Source organism: Pseudophryne corroboree, chromosome 2 (assembly GCF_028390025.1).
Source record: "Pseudophryne corroboree isolate aPseCor3 chromosome 2, aPseCor3.hap2, whole genome shotgun sequence".
Classification (NCBI taxonomy): Eukaryota; Metazoa; Chordata; class Amphibia; order Anura; family Myobatrachidae; genus Pseudophryne; species Pseudophryne corroboree.
The window spans coordinates 95,117,497-95,138,144 of NC_086445.1; the positions used below are offsets into that span (position 1 = coordinate 95,117,497).

Here is a 20,648-nt window from a genome sequence, read left to right on the forward strand (position 1 = left end):
CCCCAGATTTCCAGCGCAACCATGATGGGAAAGAGTTCCAGGAGCAGAAGGTCCTTAGTCAAACCCGCCTGGTGCCAGCCCGCCGGCCATGATGCCGCGCACCAAGATCCCTCAAGATAGCAACCAAAACCGGAGGCTCCTGCCGCGTCGGTGAAAAGCTGCAATCTGGCGCTGTCGACCGTTGGTGCCTGCCATATGCGCACACCGTTGAAATCCTCCAGGAACGAGGCCCATACAGCCAGATCCCTTTTTAACTCAGCGGGCAAGCGTACAAAGTGGTGCGGCCTAGCACACCCCGCGGTCGCTCTTTCTAACTTCCGGCAGAAAACCCTGCCCATCGGGATGACCCGACAAGCAAAGTTAAACATGCCCAGCAAGGATTGTGCCTGCCGCAGCTTAACCTTGCGCGAACCCATGAATTGGCCAATGGCTTTGCGAAGCTTAGCCACTTTGTCCAAAGGAAGGCGACATTCGCCTGCCACCGTGTCGATCTCGATTCCCAGAAATGAGAGGCAAGACACCGGTCCCTCCGTTTTGTCCTCGGCCACTGGCACTCCGAAGTGACAAAACAAAGCTCGTATACTGAAAAGCAAGTTGCCGCACCGTGGCGAATCCGCCGGCCCTGTACAAAGGAAATCGTCGAGGTAGTGGGCAACCCCGTGCCCACCCGACGAAGACTCCACGCACCAATGCAGGAAGGTGCTAAAACGTTCAAAATACGAGCATGAAACAGAACATCCCATCGGCAAACATTTGTCAATGAAATATTCCGATCCAATCCGGAAACCCATAAAACGGAATGAGTCCGGATGGAGGGGTAGCAACCGAAAAGCGGATTCGACGTCAATCTTTGCCATGAGGGCCCCAGCGCCGTAGCTGCGGACCAAATTAAGCGCCTCGTCAAATGACTGATACACTACCGAGCAATGACCCGGAGGTATAGCGTCGTTGACCGAGGACCCCGCTGGGTAGGAAAGGTGTTGGATCAGTCGGTAGGAACCGGGTGTTTTCTTGGGGACCACCCCCACCGGGGAGATGACGAGACCCGCCACTGGGGGTGTTGCAAACGGCCCCTCCATCCTGCCCAGCCTGACCTCCTTATCGACCTTTTCCCGCAACACTAAAGGCAAGGCCCGAGCAGACTGGAGGTTCCTCTGTGCCCGAACTGTAACATCGCTCGCAACAGGCAAGCGGAAACCAAAACTAAAACCTGCATATAAAAACCTGGCATCCTCCCTATTCGGATACCAATCCAACCATTTACTCATAGCCTTTAACCTAATTGGCGTTGGCGCCCTGTGGGGCGCCCCCGCCGGGTGCCCCTCTCGAGTAGGATTGCTTAGAACGGGGACCCTGCCGAGTATTCTTGAAGCAGGAGGAGGCAGGGTGGGAACCCCCGCAATGGAGGCAAGCGTGACGGAACCGACACTGCTTGCCGTAGGAACATGCAGCGTTGTTAAACGCGAAACATAATCCTTTCGTTGCGGGCTGTTTCCCAGCCCGGACGGCCGACCTACCCGGCTTGGCCGACCCGCCGTCCGCGCCGGGCGCATGGGCGGACGGCCCAGCACGGTGTCCGTCCGCCCCTGCGCTCCGGGGCTCCTTGGCCTGCTGCGAGGCCCTGGTGACCTTAAGCCATACCTCCACGTCCTTGAAACCGAAGTCCATAACGTGTAACCCGTCCTGCTTCTCTCTGAATTCCTCATCATACCTACGCCATTCGTCACCCGCCGACGTGCGTTGCATATCGTGCACGAGATGCAGGTACCGAATGACATTCATATGTTCGTCTGGCCTGTCTTCAAGGTAGCAAGCCGCGAAAACCCAAAACCCCGCCAGCCAGTTATCAAACGTGCGGAACGCCTCGGCCCCTATGCCCTTCTTAGCGGTTGCCGCCTTAAACTCTTTTTTAGCGTCTTTAGTCAAGACGAAGACATCTACGTAGTCCCCCCTGCGAATACTCTTGCTGCAGCTATCCCTAAGCCCCCGCATGACAGCGGTATATTCGCAGCGGACCATGCCTGGCAAGTCGCGTCGCTTCCTGGCCTTGCGAGATTCTTTGCTAAGCCGCCTTCGCCTCTTACGCCTCTCCTGTTGCCCAGCCGCCTTCTTGGCGTATTTAATCGCCCTTTTCTTCGCCTTTGTCGCACTACTGACGTCGGACTTTGCCGAAGAAAGGGAAGAGGAGGAAGCAGAGGAAGAAGAGGAAGAGGAAGGGGAAGAGCTGCGCGAACCCGAGGGCGTACTAGAAACCGACCCCCATTGCTCCGCCTCACCTGAAGCCGTAGATTGGTCAGATCCAGACTCCTCAGTCGCGACATATGTAACATCCTCGTCCTCCGATTCCGACACCCTTGCATCCGCTTGAACATCTGTGGGCAGAAAAGGGGGAGGGGACCCGGACAACAAAAATGGCGTGCGCCCAGCCCGACCTAAGGCCGGCGTGCGAGGTGACTGCAAACTCTCGTCCCGCCTTGGCTGTAAATGCAGCTGCGCTGCGGCCGCCCCCAGCTCCCGGCACGCGCGTGCAACCCTCTGGGCGGCTGAAAAGGCACCTGCGCCCGCGCCGTCCGCCGCCTCCCTGGACCCGCCCTCGAGCTCCGGGGCCGCGGCGAGCGGACCCAATGCCGCCACCACCGTGGCAAGGGCCGCCGCGAACGCCCCGGGCGGTTCAGCGTGACCTTGTAACGCCGCGTCGTCACCTGATGACTGCCTTGCCGGGGGCACGCGGCGATTAGAGCCACCGCTGGGCATAGGCAACCCAGACCCATCTGGCCCGCGGCCAGGCCGGCCCCGGGGGGGGGGCAAATAACGCCAGGGTCTCTAAAAACGGGTATACTTCCGGACCCACCCCGCCCCCCTGGAGTGATGCCTGACCTCTGCTCTAACCCCTCACTGAGGCCCACCCCCCGCCTGACGGAGCCAGCACCGCCAGCAGGGTTGGCCCCGCGCCGTGAGGAAATAATTGCCCGTGGTACTGGGTCCCCAGCACCACTGTTATAGATCACCCCACTACCTGGTTGATCCCTGCCAGGCCTCCTCCCCCCCCCCTCGTCGCGCCGGACTCCGGCCGTAACGAAGAGGGCTGGGGGGACACGGAGGGCTGCGGCGCCGCTGCGCGCACTCGTGCGCGAGAGACGCCGCCGGAGCCTCGTGTGGGCGCGCGCGCACGCTGTGCGCGCGCCCCACCACTTGCTGCCTGAGCGCCCACAGCTGCGGTCTCTCCCAGAGCACCCGCCGGCAGGCCCAGGCTCCTGGTCGATCGCGTGCTGGGCACCGCAACAGGCCCAGCCCGGATCGTAGCGTTCTCCCGACCGGTTCCCGCCCCCCGCCTGAGGCCTCTACCCGGCCCGGCAAGAGAGCGGGTGCGGGAGCTACCAGAGCGGATGCCGAAAGGCGCCCGGCAGGGCGCGCCGACGCGCGCCCGCGGGCGCCCGTGTACCCGGCACCCCTGGCCGACCCCGGAGGTGAGGGCTGTTGGTCGCCCCACTCCGTGTGGCCAGACTGCCCAGCCGCCCTGGACCGCCGAGTGCGCCCTCTCGTAGAGGGGGACCCGTCCATCTCCCCAGCGGAGCGGGTTCTACGCTCCGTACCCCTAGCTCTCAGAGGGGCCCCAGGGGAAGAAATGGCCACATCGGAGCCGGGCACCCCTGCCCCGGGGCCAGCCTCACCAGACAGGTAACGGGCTGGGGCGCCAGCGAACCGGCGTGGGCGGCTGGAGGCCATGCTTTCAAGTTAAATAAACTTGTAAATTTAAACGAATGAAATTAAATTCGAATGAATTTAAATGAAAATCTGCCAAGCAGTACTCACAAGAAATTTCAGCAAGCAAAGAGACCTAAAATGGCCACTCCAGCCTATATATACCTTAACCCTCCCCCTTTCCTAAGGCTGTACTACCTCACAGCTAGGTCCACCCCTCACAGGATGTTTAACCCATTCCTCTCCTATGTTAGTCAATTCTCTCTCCTTAGCAGAGTTTTTGCAGCGGAGGGCACAACAGGGGCAGAGTTTCTGGCAGCGGAAGGGTTGTTTGCAAGTTCTCACCCATCGCTGCGGCGCTTCTGCCACCTCCGATCCTCCGCATCTTCAGCGTGGCTGTCTGGAGTCTCCCTCCTCAGTCTCCGGTCCGGTCTACTCCTCTTCAGCTGCCGCCGCGCCGTCTCTGGGTCTTCACTCCTCTTGTGCAGCAGACTCCGGTCCGCGCCGTCATCTCTACGCTGGGGTCTTCTCGGGTCCTCGCCGTACTCCAGCCGCCAGGGGTCCTCGCTGGGGTCTTCTTCCCGGGGTCGTCCTTCGCGGTGCCTGCGCGCTTCTCATCTGCCGCTCCTTGGAATCCAGGGGACGGATGTCATCACTGCTCTGCTGGACGGGCTGCGGTTCCTCCGGCCCAGCGCTCCAGTCTCTCAGCAGCGGCGGCTCTTCTCCGCACTCCATCCCCGCTGGCACTGACGCGGCCAGCTCTTCTACTCAGGCAGGGTCTCCAGCATTCTTCTGGCACTGGTGCTCCGGTCGCTGGTTCTCCCCTCGGCTTCTTCTCTGCGCAGACGGTCCTCACACACTGGCAGGCGGCTCCTGGGGCTACATGGCGACACCTTCCCCAGGTAATCTTCCCATTCCTCCAGGGCTCCTCTGGCAGCGATCCTCCCAGCGCTGCATACTCCAGTCTTCAGGCTCTGGACACTACATGGCTCCACTTCCCCAGGTACATATTCCCATTCCTCCAGGTCTCTCTCTCCTGTGCTGTGAGGCTTCTTTTAAGGGTCCTGGTGCTCCTCCACCTCCCCTCTCCTCTATGATGACTGGCTCCCGGGGCCCCAGCAACAGACCACCCCCTGGTCACTCTGCCCTACAACCCAGGGGACCCAATCAGCTGGGGACATGTTTCCCAGACTTTTTATGTTGCTGGGTAAGAAGTGACAGGACCAGAGAATTGGCGGCAAAATCCCTGTCCCAATCTGACAGAGTCACATAAAGTTCAGCCCACGATCTACTCTGGGACTTGTAGTTCCACAATGTAAAAAAAAAAAAAAATCACAAGGGGATCTCCATGGTGCAATAGCTTCAGGGTATTACACATGTGAACCCTCGTGTCAGGGACAGGGGGTTCCTCAGTGATATGCAAAACCTCTTTTATGGCAATAATCATGTATCGAATACCCTTTGCCACCTTCGGCTGTAATTTTGCATCCTCATAGTCGACACTAGAGTCAGTATCTGTGTCGGTATCTGTGTCAGCGACCTGGGATATGGGGCGCTTTTGAGACCCTGAAGGTCCTGGCGCCACAGGGACAGGCACGGTCTGGCTACCTGACTGATCCCTAGCCTCAGCCTTGTCTAACCTTTTATGCAGGAGATTCACATTTGCATTTAAGACATTCAGCATATCCACCCAGTCCGGTGTCGGCGTTGCCGACGGCGACCTGACATTCAAACACTCCCCCTCCACATTAAGCGAGCCTTCCTCGTCAAACATGTCGACACACATGTAACGACACACTTCATACACACAGGGAAACTCTTTTCTGAAGACAGTATCCCCTTTAAGGCCCTTTGGAGAGACAGAGAGAGAGTATGCCAGCACACACCCCAGCGCAATGACCCTGGAGACCAACACAAAATGTTTTTCCCCAGCAGCGCTGTATAATATCTTATCCGCCAATTATGTGCCCCCCCTCTCTTTTAAACACCCCTTCACCGTGTGTAAGCAGGGGAGAGTCCGGGGAGCTTCCTCTCAGCATTCTGTGGAGAGAAAAATGGCGCTGGTGAGCATACCTCCCAACTGTCCCGATTTTCGCGGGACAGTCCCGTTTTTTTGGGACTGTCCCGCTGTCCCACCCGCGGGCCGCAGTGTTCCGCGGTGGGGGGGGGGGCAGTTGGGAGGCTCTGTCTCTCGCTGCCCTGCTTAGCAGAGCAGCAGTGAATAGACGCTGTGCGCATGACCTTCAGTGATGAAAAGGGGGGCGTGGCTCGTGATCGCGGGTCCTCCCGTGAAGCCACGCCCCCTTTTCGTAGACCACGCCCCCTTCACAGAAGGGAAACGTTGGGAGGTATGGGTGAGTGCTGAGGGAGAAGCCCCGCCCCCTCGGTGGCGGGCTTCGGTCCCGCTCAAATTTGTGTAAAAATGGCGGGGGCTCTTTTATATACATGTACAATGCCCAGCTGTACATGTCTATATCTTTTTGCCATGTTTTGAGGTGTTATTATTGCTGCCCAGGGCGCCCCCCCCTGCGCCCTGCACCCATACAGTGACCGGAGTGTGTGAGGTGTGTGGAGCAATGACGCACAGCTGCGGTGCTGTGCGTTACCTCAGTGAAGCCGCTGAAGGCTTCTGCCGCCTGAGACGTCTTCTTGCTTCTGTTCTTCAGGCTCTGTGAGGAGAACGGCGGCGTGGCTCCTGGGGTGGACGCCCAGGACGAACCTGTGTTCACCCCCTCTGGAGCTAATGGTGTCCAGTAGCCGAGGAAGCAGATCCTATCATTTAAGTAGGTCTGCTCCTCTCTCCTCAGTCCCTCGATGCAGGGAGCCTGTTGCCAGCAGTGCTCCCTGTAAAAATAGAAAAATCCAAACAAAAATGCTTTCTAATGCAAGGAACTCAGGAGAGCTCCCTGCAGTGTGCCCATCTTCCTCTGGGCACAGTGTAAAACTGAGGTCTGGAGGAGGGACATAGAGGGAGGAGCCAGTGCACACCCAGAATCCAAAGCTTTCTTAAAGTGCTCTATCTCCTGCGGAGCCTGTCTATTCCCTATGGTCCTTACAGAGTCCCCAGCATCCTCTAGGACGTTAGAGAAAGGGACATTAGTGAAACGCTTGAGTGTACAGGTGAGAGTCTTGAGTCTGGATTTGAATGATTCTAGAGTGGAGACCTCTTGACGTGTGCGAGACGCATATTTCAGAGTCAGAGTCAGAGTCGCAAAGCTAAAAGCTTCCGTACTGCTACTAGTCCTTCATTTGCAGATCGCAGTAAGCAAGTGGCTGTGTAAGGAATCTGAAGCGGCTTTAATAGTGGTGTTTTATTCTCATTCTTGGAGTGTCGTCTGATTTATCTCTATTACTGTGGTAATACTGGCACAGGAGATTATTGTCTTAGGGTCCGATTCAGACCTGATTGCTATTGTGCGAATTCCCATGGCGGTCGATTATCCTTTGACCGCGCATGCGTACGGATCATAGTGTGCACGCGCGAGGCCAAACGGAGAAATAATTCAGCGTTTTTTTATTGCTAGGCGTAGGTAAGTTGACTGACAGGAAGCGGACGTTTGGGGGTGGTAACTGCCCGTTTTCTGGCAGTGTCAGGAAAAACTCAAGCGTTTTCAGGGAGGGTGTGTGACGTCAGCTCCGGCCCTGATCAGCCTGATTCTATCAGGTCTGAATTAGACCCTTAAAGGGGAGTGCCCATTTTTTTAGATATAAATAAAGATAAATGTATTTCTGTTTGACTGCATGGCCACATTCCACGCTGCAGTAGCACACAGCTCTTGGCTTTTGGCTGGGACTATGAGAAGATCAATAGAAATGGGCCGGGATGTGATGAAGTCCGAGTTTGGCGGTTGTGCAGGAATGCCGGCCGCAACTCGGACATTTTTTTAAATAGGCAATCATGTACACAGCTAAACCATGCCTTCTACATGATCGCCCCTTTATAAAAGGTCAGAGTTCGCCTGGAGTATCCAGCACAAACAGCATGAAACTTTTTCTCATTCGCAATAATCACCTGTAAGTTAAAGTACTCTTTTGCCATTTGGGCTCTCCCGGAAAGAGATGATAGTTTGCCACATCTGGCATGCCGCAACGTGGTTTCTTCATCATGGCCATGGTTGAATAATCCAAATTTCCAGTAATCTGCAGACCAAAAAACTCTTGCATTTTCTTTATTTTCCTTGAAAACGAGGTATCTCCACTTCTCCAGTCACCATTTCAGCCACCTGCATTCGGCCCTTGTTGCTGTAATACTTGTCCAGATATTCCTAAAATTGACAGGAAGATCGACAGGGTATTGTATTTGAAACAGGAGAAAATGACTAAATATAACAATAGCGGAGCATTAGTACAATTGGTGGCTATTCTGTATACATCCAGGTTCCATGCATGGAAACTGTAGTACAGTAATTTTCAACCTTTTTTTACTCGCCGAACACCGAACAATATTTTAAAATTGCCAAGGAACACCATTAGTTCCCCACAGAAAAAAAACAAAAAACACACATTGGCCCTCGTAGTAAAAAAAATCCACACATACATTGGCCTACACAGAAAAAAACAATCACATTGCTCCCTACATAAATCCTATTGCTCCCCACATGAATTATTCACATTGTCCCCCCCATAAATCCATAAATCCTCCCCACATAAATCCTACTGTTCCCCACAGGAGAAAAAAAATAACATATATAAGCCCCTACTGGTCAGCTGTCCTCCTCCCTGTCCCTCAGTGGCAGGGGTTGTTCATAGTGGAGTGCTGCGAATACTGTGCAGTGGGCGGTCGGGCAGGTGTGGATGTGGGTAGGCAAGGAAAGCTGTGGATGCAGGCAGGAACTAGAAGATGTGTATGCAGGCGGATGGGCTGGCTGGGTGGTGAGATGCGGTGGCCGTGACCTATGATACCACACCGCCGCGTCTTCAAGGCATAGGTCACAGCCGGAGCAAGACTGATCCTCTAAGAAGAGCCCGGGACAACAGTTCACTCTGAATGTGTAGGAAGCTGCTCTGGCTCCGCGGCACACCTTGCAACTGGTCGCGGCACACTGGTTGAAAAAGCCTGGAGTAGTAGAATATATCTTACTTATTTGTCCCTCTCAGTTCTCCACCTAGATGTCTTTTGGCATGATATACTGACTGTAATTTTCTGGGTAATTGGCAATCATGGGCCAGTATTTACTAAAAATCCGAGTTTGGCCGATTTGTGTTTTTCTAAGTCCCAATCCGGGAATTTACTAAGCACCAATCTCGGCAGTGTCTGGTCTATTCGTAATGGTTTGAATGACAGCCTTCCGAAATACGAATGAATAGACCATCGGTCAAACGCGGCTGTTATTTCATAGAATACGGCCATTCACTATTCATTCGTATTTGGGTGTTAGTCTCTGAGTGCGGGTCTGTTTTTTTTTCGAATCGTTAAAAAAAGCAGCAAAAAAAATAGACCTGCTTTTTCCAGTCGAGTTTGGATAACCATGCACGGATCAGTGAGATCTGTGCATGGTTATCTATGGGAAAGGGTCTGTTTAGTGTTCAATCAGTAATAAAAATTGCGTGGGGTCCCCCCTCCTAAGCAAAACCAGCCTCGGGCTCTTTGAGCCGGTCCTGGTTGAAAAAATATGGGGGGGAAAATGACAGGGGTTCCCCCATATTTAATCAACCAGCACCGGGCTCTGCGCCTGGTCCTGGTTCCAAAAATACGGTGGACAAAAAGCGTAGGGGTCCCCCGTATTTCTGAAACCAGCACCGGGCTCCACTAGCTGGGGAGATAATGCCACAGCCGGGGGACACTTTGATATCGGTCCCTGCGGCCGTGCCATTAAAACCCCAACTAGTCACCCCTGGCCGGGGTACCCTGGAGGAGTGGGGACCCCTTCAATCAAGGGGTCCCCCCCCCTCCAGCCACCCAAGGGCCAGGGGTGATGCCCGAGGCTGTCCCCCCCATCCAAGGGCGGCGGATGGGGGGCTGATAGCCAAGTGTGAAAGTGTGAATATTGTTTTTAGTAGCAGTACTACAAGTCCCAGCAAGCCTCCCCGCAAGCTGGTACTTGGAGACCCACAAGTACCAGCATGCGGTGGAAAACCGGGCCCGCTGGTACCTGTAGTACTACTACTAAAAAAATACCCCAATAAAAACAGGACACACACACCGTGACAGTACAACTTTATTACATACATGCACACCAACATACACACATACTTACCTATGTTCCCACGAGGCTCGGTCCTCTTCTCCATGTAGAATCCTCGGGGTACCTGTGAAAAAAATTATACTCACATAATCCAGTGAAGAATCCGGCCTTTGAATAATCCACGTACTTGGCAAAAAAATAAAACGCAAAGCCGACCACGCACTGAAAGGGGTCCCATGTTTACACATGGGACCCCTTTCCCCGACTGCCAGGACCCCCCCTGACTCCTGTCAAAGAGGGTCCCTTCAGCCAATCAGGGAGCGCCACGTCGTGGCACCCTCCTGATTGGCTGTGTGCTCCTGTAGTGTCTGTCAGGCAGCACACGGCAGTGATACAATGTAGCGCCTATGCGCTCCATTGTAACCAATGGTGGGAACTTTGTGGTCAGCGGTGAGGTTACTTTAGGTCAACTGGGTGGCTGGGGGGGGACCCCTTTATTGAAGGGATCCCCACTCCTCCAGGGTACCCCGGCCAGGGGTGACTAGTTGGGGTTTTAATGGCACGGCCGCAGGGACCGATATCAAAGAGTCCCCCGGCTGTGGCATTATCTCCCCAGCTAGTGGAGCCCGGTGCTGGTTTCAGAAATACGGGGGACCCCTACGTTTTTTGTCCCCCGTATTTTTGGAACCAGGACCAGGCGCAGAGCCCGGTGCTGGTTGATTAAATGTGGGGGAACCCCTGTCATTTTTCCCCCCATATTTTTTCAACCAGGACCGGCTCAAAGAGCCCGAGGCTGGTTATGCTTAGGAGGGGGGACCCCGCGCAATTTTTTTCAGATTTTTAAAGACTTTAATGAATTTTTTAAGGTACACAATGAAGCCCTGCACGGATCTCACAGATCCGGCTGGGTTTCCTTGTGTTTTTTCAGGCAGTGTTTTACTCATCAGTACCGTAAAACACTGCCTGATACTACGAATCACATCGACATCGGAAAAAACGATTGAGCAAAACTCGGCAGCTTAGTGAATGACCGTATCAGGATTCAAAAAGTTGCAGTAAAATGCACCCGATACCATTCGAGTTCAAACACCCTTCAAAACGGACAAAACACGAATATTAGTAAATAAACCCCATGGTGTCCAGGTGTAAACACTTATTCTATGGTAAATATTGTGCAGTGGCAATATGCAAAGTCATCCATACATTCTTACGCACTGAGAATTTTGATGAAATAATTGCTATACATATTGATAGTGTGATAGGCCCCCTGTGTGTGAGAGTGCAATCGTACCTGCTTTCTTCAATCGACGCCTGCGGTTCTGGGACTTCTCCCGTTTTTTTCTTTAGAAGCCTGTGGCAGAAGAATGATCACCCCAAGGAGGACCCCACCGATAAAAGGAAAAGCAAATGGGCGGTGACAACACATTTATTTAACCAAGAAGGACAACCACCTTTTAATTACCTCGCGTGTCGTTTAGCGAGTCAATCATGCTTCAGAAGGCACACTGCGGCGCATCACATAACATTTGCATCATAGCATACACGTGATCACATATCATTTGCATAATCAAGATAACCTTTATCACATATCAGTTGTATAATTAGCATAAACGCTCTCTAAAGAATCCCAAATGTCCTTTTAACTAGGAGGGTGCAGGAATGTCCAGACCGTATATATTAACACACCACTAGATGGCGATAGAACCTTGAATAAAAGACAGTCTTTAACTTGAAACACAATCCGGAGAGATCTATTAAGCTTCTCTGTTTAGGCGGACTACAAGAGTCATGTGATGTGAATGACCCGACTGCAGGGGGACCAGCGTGGTGAGATTGTACCAGCCTTAAGATAACTTTAGTGTAGGTTTCCTCTCAGGGGGTGAGGCATGAGATATGAAGCATACCTTCCAACTTTTCCCTTCTGTAAAGAGGGACACACGCGCGGCGAAAAGGGTGCGTGGCCTACGAAAAGGGGGCTTGGCTTCGCGGGAGGACCCGCGTTCGTGAGCCACGCCCCCGTTTTTGTCACTGAAGGGGCATGCCCAGCGCTCTGTGAGCTGCTGGCATGCCCCCTCTGTCTCCAATGAATAGACGCTATGTGCATGCGCACAGCATCTATTCACCGCTGCTCTGCTAAGCAGGGCAGCGAGAGACAGAGCCTCCCAACTGCCCCCCTCCACCGCGGGACACTGCGGCCCGCGGGTGGGACAGCGGGACAGTCCCCAAAAAACGGGACTGTCCCGCGAAAATCGGGACAGTTGGGAGGTATGTATGAAGTGCCTCAGTAATAGTTAGGGCACTAATACTGGCTTTATCCTTGAGGGTAATACAAATAGGCCCTTCTGCATGGGCTACTATGGGGCAGGCCAGAAGTTTTCAGTCTTATCAGGGCCCATGGGTGAGGAATGAAGGCTTAGCTAGCTTGAGTGTCAGTAGGTGGGGTACTCCCCTGGCTTACCCCAAGTCTCAGGCAGGCAGGTGGCTCCACACTTACGGCTGCAGCGTCCGACCGGGCAGGGCTCTCCCTTCAGTGTAGCTCTCCCCCTTGGCGGGTCCCGGCCCGCGGGTAATGTCTGCGGCTGGTGAGCGGGTGACGGCTGACAAGCGGAGTTGATTCGCGGGTCTCAGCTGCGGCTGGCGGCTCTGCTTCCTCCTCCTCTCGGCTCCCGGCAGTGTGACCTCCCCGGCTCCCGGCGGCAACGTGACATCGGCGGCTCTCTCCAGCAGCAGCGAGGCCGGCGGCTGTAGTCGGGTCCCGGCTCTCTCTCTCCAGCCGCTGTCAGTGCGGCGGTGCGCAGCGTCAGGTCCTGCCTCCCCACCAGCGTCTCTCCTCACTCACTGCTGCAGCGGTCAGCGGCGCTGGGCTCCTTCTCTTCCTGGCGGCTCCCTCCGATCCCCTCCACACGCAGGTCAGTCCAGCTCTCCTGGCAGCGCGGCAACGCTACTCTTTTTAAATGGGTCCTCCCCTCTCTGCTTCCGCGCCAAAAGCGGCCAATCCTGCAGGATTCCAAGGTTTCCCGCTTTCTGGCATCCGGCGGCCGGCCCTGGGTCCTAATGTCCCATCTATTACAGGCACCAGGGAAGGGGTTTTAACCCTAAAAGTGCCTGCCACGTAAAAGTCCCTCAGGCAGTCCTGGCTGCCATTAAGGCTGCATGACATGCTGCAGGGATACCCCCACAGGGTATCACAATAGCTACCAAAGGGAAAAATAATAAATCCAAAACAAAGATATTCTGCATACAAAGGGGGTAAATCCGACCCGTTCGCACGCTGCGGTTCATCGATGCCGTGCGAAGGGGACGGAACTGCGCATGCGCAGCACCCGCAATGCACATGTGCGTCATTGCCCAGTGACAGCTGTAAAAATGTGTAATGTATAATGTAATGTGTAAAAAGGGGACACTGTCTGCCGTAATGTGTAACAATGGCACGCTGTCTGCCGTTATGTGTAAAAAGGCGGACGCTGTCTGCCATAATGTGTAACAATGGCACGCTGTCTGCCGTTATGTGTAAAAAGGCGGACGCTGTCTGCCATAATGTGTAAAAAGGGCACGCTGTCTGCCGTTATGTGTAAAAAGTGCACGCTGTTTGCCGCTATGTGTAACAAGGGCACGCTGTCTGCAGTTATGTGTAAAAAGGGGGACGCTGTCTGCCGTTATGTGTAAAAAGGGGGACGCTGTCTGCCGTTATGTGTAAAAAGGGCATGCTGTCTGCCGTTATGTGTTAAAAGGGGATGCTGTCTGCCGTAATGTGTAAAAATGGGACGCTGTCTGCCGTAATGTGTAAAAAGGGGAATCTGTCCGCCGTAAGGTGTAAAAGGGTCTCTACCTGGTGTAGTGGTGCTACTGTGCGGCGTAATTTGAATAATGGAGACTACTGTGCACCGTTTTATGAATTGGTATTATTTTGTGGCCACACCCCTTCCCCACGAAGCCACGCCCCTATGTATTTTTGCGCGCGCCTACGGCACGCACTGCCCCTGTTTTGCATGCAGGGGTGGGGCTCCGATGCCGTCTCTTGCACACAGTGCTAAAATGTCTAGTTACGGCACTGTTGCTAGGTATCCATTACTCTGGCCCTGAGCAGGTCCCCCTCACCAGATCCTCTCCAGGGGTGAGGGGGTGGACTTGGATGGGATGGGGGGGGGGCAAAGCATTTTGTCGCACCTGGGCCCACCACTCACTAGTTCCGCCACTGACCAACAACCTCCAGAGCCCACTCCATGTGTGACATCAGAATACAATATCACAAATATATATATATATATATATATATATAGGTAATGTCAAAAATAAGGAGAGCGCACCAGTGAATGATAATAAAAGGTAACAATTTACTTATGTAAATATCCACGTACATGTAGGTTTAGATTATAGCACTTAGCCACTCTCTCCGATAACCGCCGCCACGGTATACTCCTTCGGCCAGCGAGGTGTTTCTCTCGGAGAAGCCGTCTGCTCTGTATCAGAATTCTACATTATCCAATAAATATATATATATATATATCTCTAAAATGGATTTGAGGAAATGGCCTGTAACAGCAATTAACCTTGAATTAGGCCCTAAGGCCGGTATCCTAATAGTTGCAGTAATTTACCGTGGCTAATTACCACACTTGGGGCTGTCCAGTTAGCCCCATAAGACAGAAGTTATTGGGGAGTTTTTTTCCCACCTGCCCGAGGCAGGAGAGGCCCCCCCCCCCCCCCATAGATAATCCGTTTTCATGATTGCGACGGCGAAAAACACATGGGTTCGTTTACTTATCCCAGGTCCTATGTGTTTTAGTGTGAGAACGAGTCGTTTTTCACGTGAGTAGCCTGATAATGACCATCAGGCAAAAATCGAGATAAAAGCCTGTTTTTTTTCACACAATATGTTTTCTGTTTTGTGCGTAATATGATACTGGCCTAGCTTTGCAAATATACCTATAAACATTTACAAAATATATACACAAGCTGTGACAATAAAAAATGGTATATGTTAAAAAAGAACATTAATTAAAAAAAACAGGGATTCATGGGTGCCACCCCTTTGAGTTTCTTTACATTTTCTACCTGTGTCTACTCTAATTATTATTATTATTATTATTATTATTATTGTTATAATCATTATAATTATTATCATCATTGTTATTATTACTATTCCTCTCTGCAGGCCCGCCATCGGGGGGGGGGGTGGGGGTGGGGAGGGGGGGGGGGGGGGTTCTGTGGGCACAGTAGTCCCGGACCCGGCCTCTCTAACAGAGAGGAGAGGGCCCGGGCCGCTCATGCCACCGTCCGCCTGCCGCTCTGCTCCGCCCCCTTTCCGTGCCGAGATCTGACTCTGTCACAGGAGGGGAGGAAGCTGAAAGCAACAATTGTAAGTGTCCCTGCCAAAATGGTCGCCGCCTCATAGGAGACAGTTCTGCACATGCGGGAGAAGATAGCGATAGAGATGGGTAAATGTCCACGGGGGGAGATGCTGCGCATGCCCAGCTGCCTTTGCGAAGCTCTGCCGAATCCCGCCTGCTAAAAGCCATTAGCACTAAAGCTGTCACGTCCTGTATGTGTGTGTGCCCGATTGGCCTATTTACCCAGCTACCCTAATTGCAGGAGAATTCTTCTGGAATCTGGATAGAAAAAAACGAAGAAGGTAAATTGGAGGGGGATGGCACAGAGGGCTTGTGGCTGGAGGGGACACAAGGGGATACCAGGGGGCATGTGGCTGGACTGAAGGGACAGAGTGGGGCTGGAAGTGACACATATTACTAGCTCACACTGATATGTATTATACAGAAGACGGGAGCGCACATTGAAATATGAGGGGGAATAACACAGCTCCCAGCTCACACTAATACTGTATGTGGTATTATTAATATATAGAGGAGAGGGGATCACACAGTGATATATAAAGGGTAATAATACAGCTCCCAGCTCACGCTGATGTGTGGTATTATATATAGAGGAGAGGGGACCAAACAGTGATATATGAGGGGGAATAACACAGCTCCCAGCTCACACTAATACTGTATGTGGTATTATTAATATATAGAGGAGAGGGGATCACACAGTGATATATAAAGGGTAATAAACTAATAATACAGCTCCCAGCTCACGCTGATGCATGTGTGGTATTATACAATATATAGAGGAGAGGGGACCAAACAGTGATATATGAGGGGGAATAACACAGCTCCCAGCTCACACTGTTACAGTTGTTTTCTTCCCGATACTTGACGTACTTTATTGTTGGTTTTTCTAAATTCAAAATTGCATTTAAGAATTTCCTTTTTCTTGTGGCCCACACAAGACTAAGGGGGACATTTACTAAGCAGTGATAAGAGTGGAGAAGTGAGCCAGTGGAGAAGTTTCCCCATCAACCAATCAGCAGCTCTGTATAATTTTATAGTATGCAAATTATAGATGTTACTTCAGTGCTGATTGGTTGCCATGGGCAACTTCTCCACTGGCTCACTTCTCCGCTCTTATCACTGCTTAATAAATGTACCCATTAGACCTTGTTTATTCCCCCGTTGGGATTTTGAGTTTGACATGCCTGCTATAGACTCTACTAGCAAGGACCTGCTTTAAACTGTAAGCAGGAAAATAGGTATTTCTGATGCACACTCCGTTAGTTCAGGATGGATAGTTTTACAACTTCAGTATGGGGGGAAAATCAATCAGCCGTGGTAATTTACTGCATGCTACTTGATCCTCTGGGCTATTCAATTAGCCCTGAAGGCATCCCACAGGCTGTATTTAACAGGGATTTCTTTTTCGGTCTGCTCCAACAGGCGGTTATCGGGTACAAACTAAGTGTTAACACAACGGTCTGGTAACTTTTCCTGGATTCTTCTGTGTGTTAACACCCAATAACTAGTTAATTTAATGGGCCAGAAAAAAGGTCTGTGATCTATTTCAAAGAGCCCTAGGTCTCCTTGCTTAGCTTCTCGCTCTCCTTAGGGCTCCTCCTTTGAGGTAAAACGGTAAAGATTTTTGCACAACACTGTGGTACCCTGCACACAGCAGATAAGCAGTTGCTGGCTATCAAGCTTTCCAGGAACAGATCATTGTGTGCTCCCCCCTCCGTGACTTGGTATCGCTGGTACCATGACGCTCCTGTGTGAGGGGATTGATAAAGCTAAATATTTATCTTATAACATTCACTATATATTGGTAAGAGACTCAGTACGCAATGGGCGTACGGGGTACCGTAAGGGTACGCACTTAGCGTAGCAGGCGCTAGGCCGTGGTCGAGACGCATGAGCGTCACGTTCGCTCACGGCTTACGCTGGGTATCGAGCACGCTATAGGCGGTCCGAGTACCGTAATGCTACGCTACTAGCGTAGCGGACACTGTGCCCACAAGAGGAACACGAGCGGCGCAGACGCTCACAGGATGACACACAGTAAACCTTGTATGCAACACAATGTAACACTGATTAACCTCTATTATATAAAAGCCGCTTGAGCGATTGAGACGCTCCGAGTACCCTGAGCAATGTAATGATAAACACACAATACCTTGTAAGGTTCCAAAACCTTTATCTAGATGATTTTAGTATGTAAAAGGGGAAAACAGTTACAGCTTATACACTACAGCACTAACATAAACACCTAAACAGAATAACAGAAATTATACAATATACAACAGCGTAAAAATAACAGAGAGAGAGAGAGAGAGAGTATGGCAAATACAAACAGAGAATAAGTTGGTTACAGAGAATAACTTACACACTGGGAATGACTTCGCCGGCGCAACCTGGACCAGGGCTCTAGCCTTCAGCGTGAAAACCTTGCAGAGTCTTGTGTCACCAAGCCTATTGCAAGCTATATTTTTCGACTTTGACAGGGGTATTTCCAATAATCATCTCACTCCTTTTAAGCCCTATGTGGGTGGAATTTAGAAAATAAGAATTTACTCACCGGTAATTCTATTTCTCGTAGTCCGTAGTGGATGCTGGGAACTCCGTAAGGACCATGGGGAATAGCGGAAAGATCTTAGACTACCTGGTGTGCACTGGCTCCTCCCACTATGACCCTCCTCCAAGCCTCAGTTAGGTACTGTGCCCGGACGAGCGTACACAATAAGGAAGGATTTTGAATCCCGGGTAAGACTCATACCAGCCACACCAATCACACCGTACAACTCGTGATATGAAACACAGTTAACAGTATGAAACAATAGAGCCTCTCAACAGATGGCTCAACAATAACCCTATTTAGTTAACAATAACTATGTACAAGTATTGCAGATAAACCGCACTTGGGATGGGCGCCCAGCATCCACTACGGACTACGAGAAATAGAATTACCGGTGAGTAAATTCTTATTTTCTCTGACGTCCTAGTGGATGCTGGGAACTCCGTAAGGACCATGGGGATTATACCAAAGCTTCCAAACGGGCGGGAGAGTGCGGATGACTCTGCAGCACCGAATGAGAGAACTCCAGGTCCTCCTCAGCCAGGGTATCAAATTTATAGAATTTTGCAAACGTGTTTGCCCCTGACCAAGTAGCAGCTCGGCAAAGTTGTAAAGCCGAGACCCCTCGGGCAGCCGCCCAAGATGAGCCCACCTTCCTTGTGGAATGGGCATTGACAGATTTTGGCTGTGGCAGGCCTGCCACAGTATGTGCAAGCTGAATTGTACTACAAATCCAACGAGCAATAGTCTGCTTAGAAGCAGGAGCACCCAGCTTGTTGGGTGCATACAGGATAAACAGCGAGTCAGATTTTCTGACTCCAGCCGTCCTGGAAACATATATTTTCAGGGCCCTGACAACGTCTAGCAACTTGGAGTCCTCCAAATCCTTAGTAGCCGCAGGCACCACAATAGGCTGGTTCAGGTGAAACGCTGACACCACCTTAGGGAGAAACTGGGGACGAGTCCTCAATTCTGCCCTATCCATATGGAAAATCAGATAAGGGCTTTTACATGATAAAGCCGCCAACTCTGACACTCGCCTGGCTGAAGCCAAGGCCAATAACATGACCACTTTCCACGTGAGATATTTCAGATCCACGGTTTTTAGTGGCTCAAACCAATGTGATTTTAAGAAACTCAACATCACGTTGAGATCCCAAGGTGCCACAGGAGGCACAAATGGGGGCTGAATATGCAGCACTCCTTTCACAAATGTCTGAACTTCAGGTACTGAAGCTAGTTCTTTTTGAAAGAAAATTGACAGAGCCGAGATCTGTACCTTAATGGAGCCCAGTTTTAGGCCCATATTCACTCCTGCTTGCAGGAAATGCAGAAATCGACCTAGTTGAAATTCCTCCGTTGGGGCCTTTTCGGCCTCACACCATGCAACATACCTCCGCCATATGCGGTGATAATGAGTTGCTGTGACCTCTTTCCTGGCTTTAATAAGCGTAGGAATGACTTCCTCCGGAATGCCCTTTTCCTTCAGGATCCGGCGTTCAACCGCCATGCCGTCAAACGCAGCCGCGGTAAGTCTTGGAACAGACAGGGGCCCTGCTGCAGCAGGTCCTGTCTGAGCGGCAGAGACCACGGGTCCTCTGAGATCATCTCTTGAAGTTCCGGGTACCACGCTCTTCTCGGCCAATCCGGAACCACGAGAATTGTGTTTACTCCTCGCTTTCTTATTATTCTCAATACCTTTGGTATGAGAGGTAGAGGAGGGAACACATAAACTGACCGGTACACCCACGGTGTCACTAGAGCGTCCACAGCTATCGCCTGAGGGTCTCTTGACCTGGCGCAATACTTCTCTAGTTTTTTGTTTAGGCGGGACGCCATCATGTCCACCTGTGGACGACCCCATTGATTTACAATCATTTGGAAGACTTCTGGATGAAGTCCCCACTCTCCCGGGTGGAGGTCGTGCCTGCTGAGAAAGTCTGCTTCCCAGTTGTCCACTCCCGGGATGAACACTGCTGACAGTGCTAGTACATGATTCTCCGCCCATCGGAGAATTTTTGTGGCTTCTGCCATCGCCGTCCTGCTTCTTGTGCCGCCCTGTCGATTCACATGGGCGACTGCCGTGATGTTGTCTGACTGGATCAGCACCGGCTGGTGTAGGAGCAGGGATTTTGCTTGACTTAGGGCATTGTAAATGGCCCTTAGTTCCAGAATATTTATGTGAAGGGCAGTCTCCTGACTTGACCATAGTCCTTGGAAATTTCTTCCCTTTGTGACTGCCCCCCAGCCTCGTAGGCTGGCATCCGTGGTCACCAGGACCCAGTCCTGTATGCCGAATCTGCGGCCCTCCAGAAGATGAGCACTGTGCAGCCACCACAGAAGAGACACCCTGGTTCGTGGAGACAGGGTTATTAAACGATGCATCTGAAGATGCGATCCGGACCACTTGTCCAACAGGTCCCACTGAAAAATTCTGGCATGGAACCTGCCGAATGGAATTGCTTCGTAAGAAGCTACCATCTTTCCCAGGACCCGCGTGCAGTGATGCACCGATACCTGTTTTGGTTTTAGGAGGTCTCTGACTAGAGAAGACAACTCCCTGGCTTTCTCCTCCGGGAGAAACACTTTTTTCTGGGCCGTGTCCAGAATCATTCCCAGGAACATTAGACGTGTCGTGGGGACCAGCTGTGACTTTGGGATATTCAGAATCCAACCGTGCTGGCTCAGCACTTCCTGAGATAGTGCTACTCCCACTAACAACTGTTCCTTGGATCGTGCCTTTATTAGGAGATCGTCCAAGTATGGGATAATTAAAACTCCCTTTTTTCGAAGGAGTATCATCATTTCCGCCATAACCTTGGTAAATACCCTCGGTGCCGTGGAGAGTCCAAACGGCAGCGTCTGGAATTGGTAATGGCAATCCTGTACCACAAATCTGAGGTACTCCTGGTGAGAATT

At 51.8% G+C, this 20,648-nt stretch overlaps 1 protein-coding gene across 1 annotated transcript in view; it reads right to left on the reverse strand.

The window, feature by feature from the left end:
* The window catches only part of MMP20 (matrix metallopeptidase 20), a 182,114-nt gene that overhangs the window by 156,991 nt on the left and 4,475 nt on the right, over positions 1-20,648 (reverse strand). The window contains 2 exon segments of the mRNA XM_063950674.1: positions 7,716-7,902; positions 7,905-7,967. Of these exon segments, the coding sequence (XP_063806744.1) occupies positions 7,716-7,902; positions 7,905-7,967 (250 nt within the window).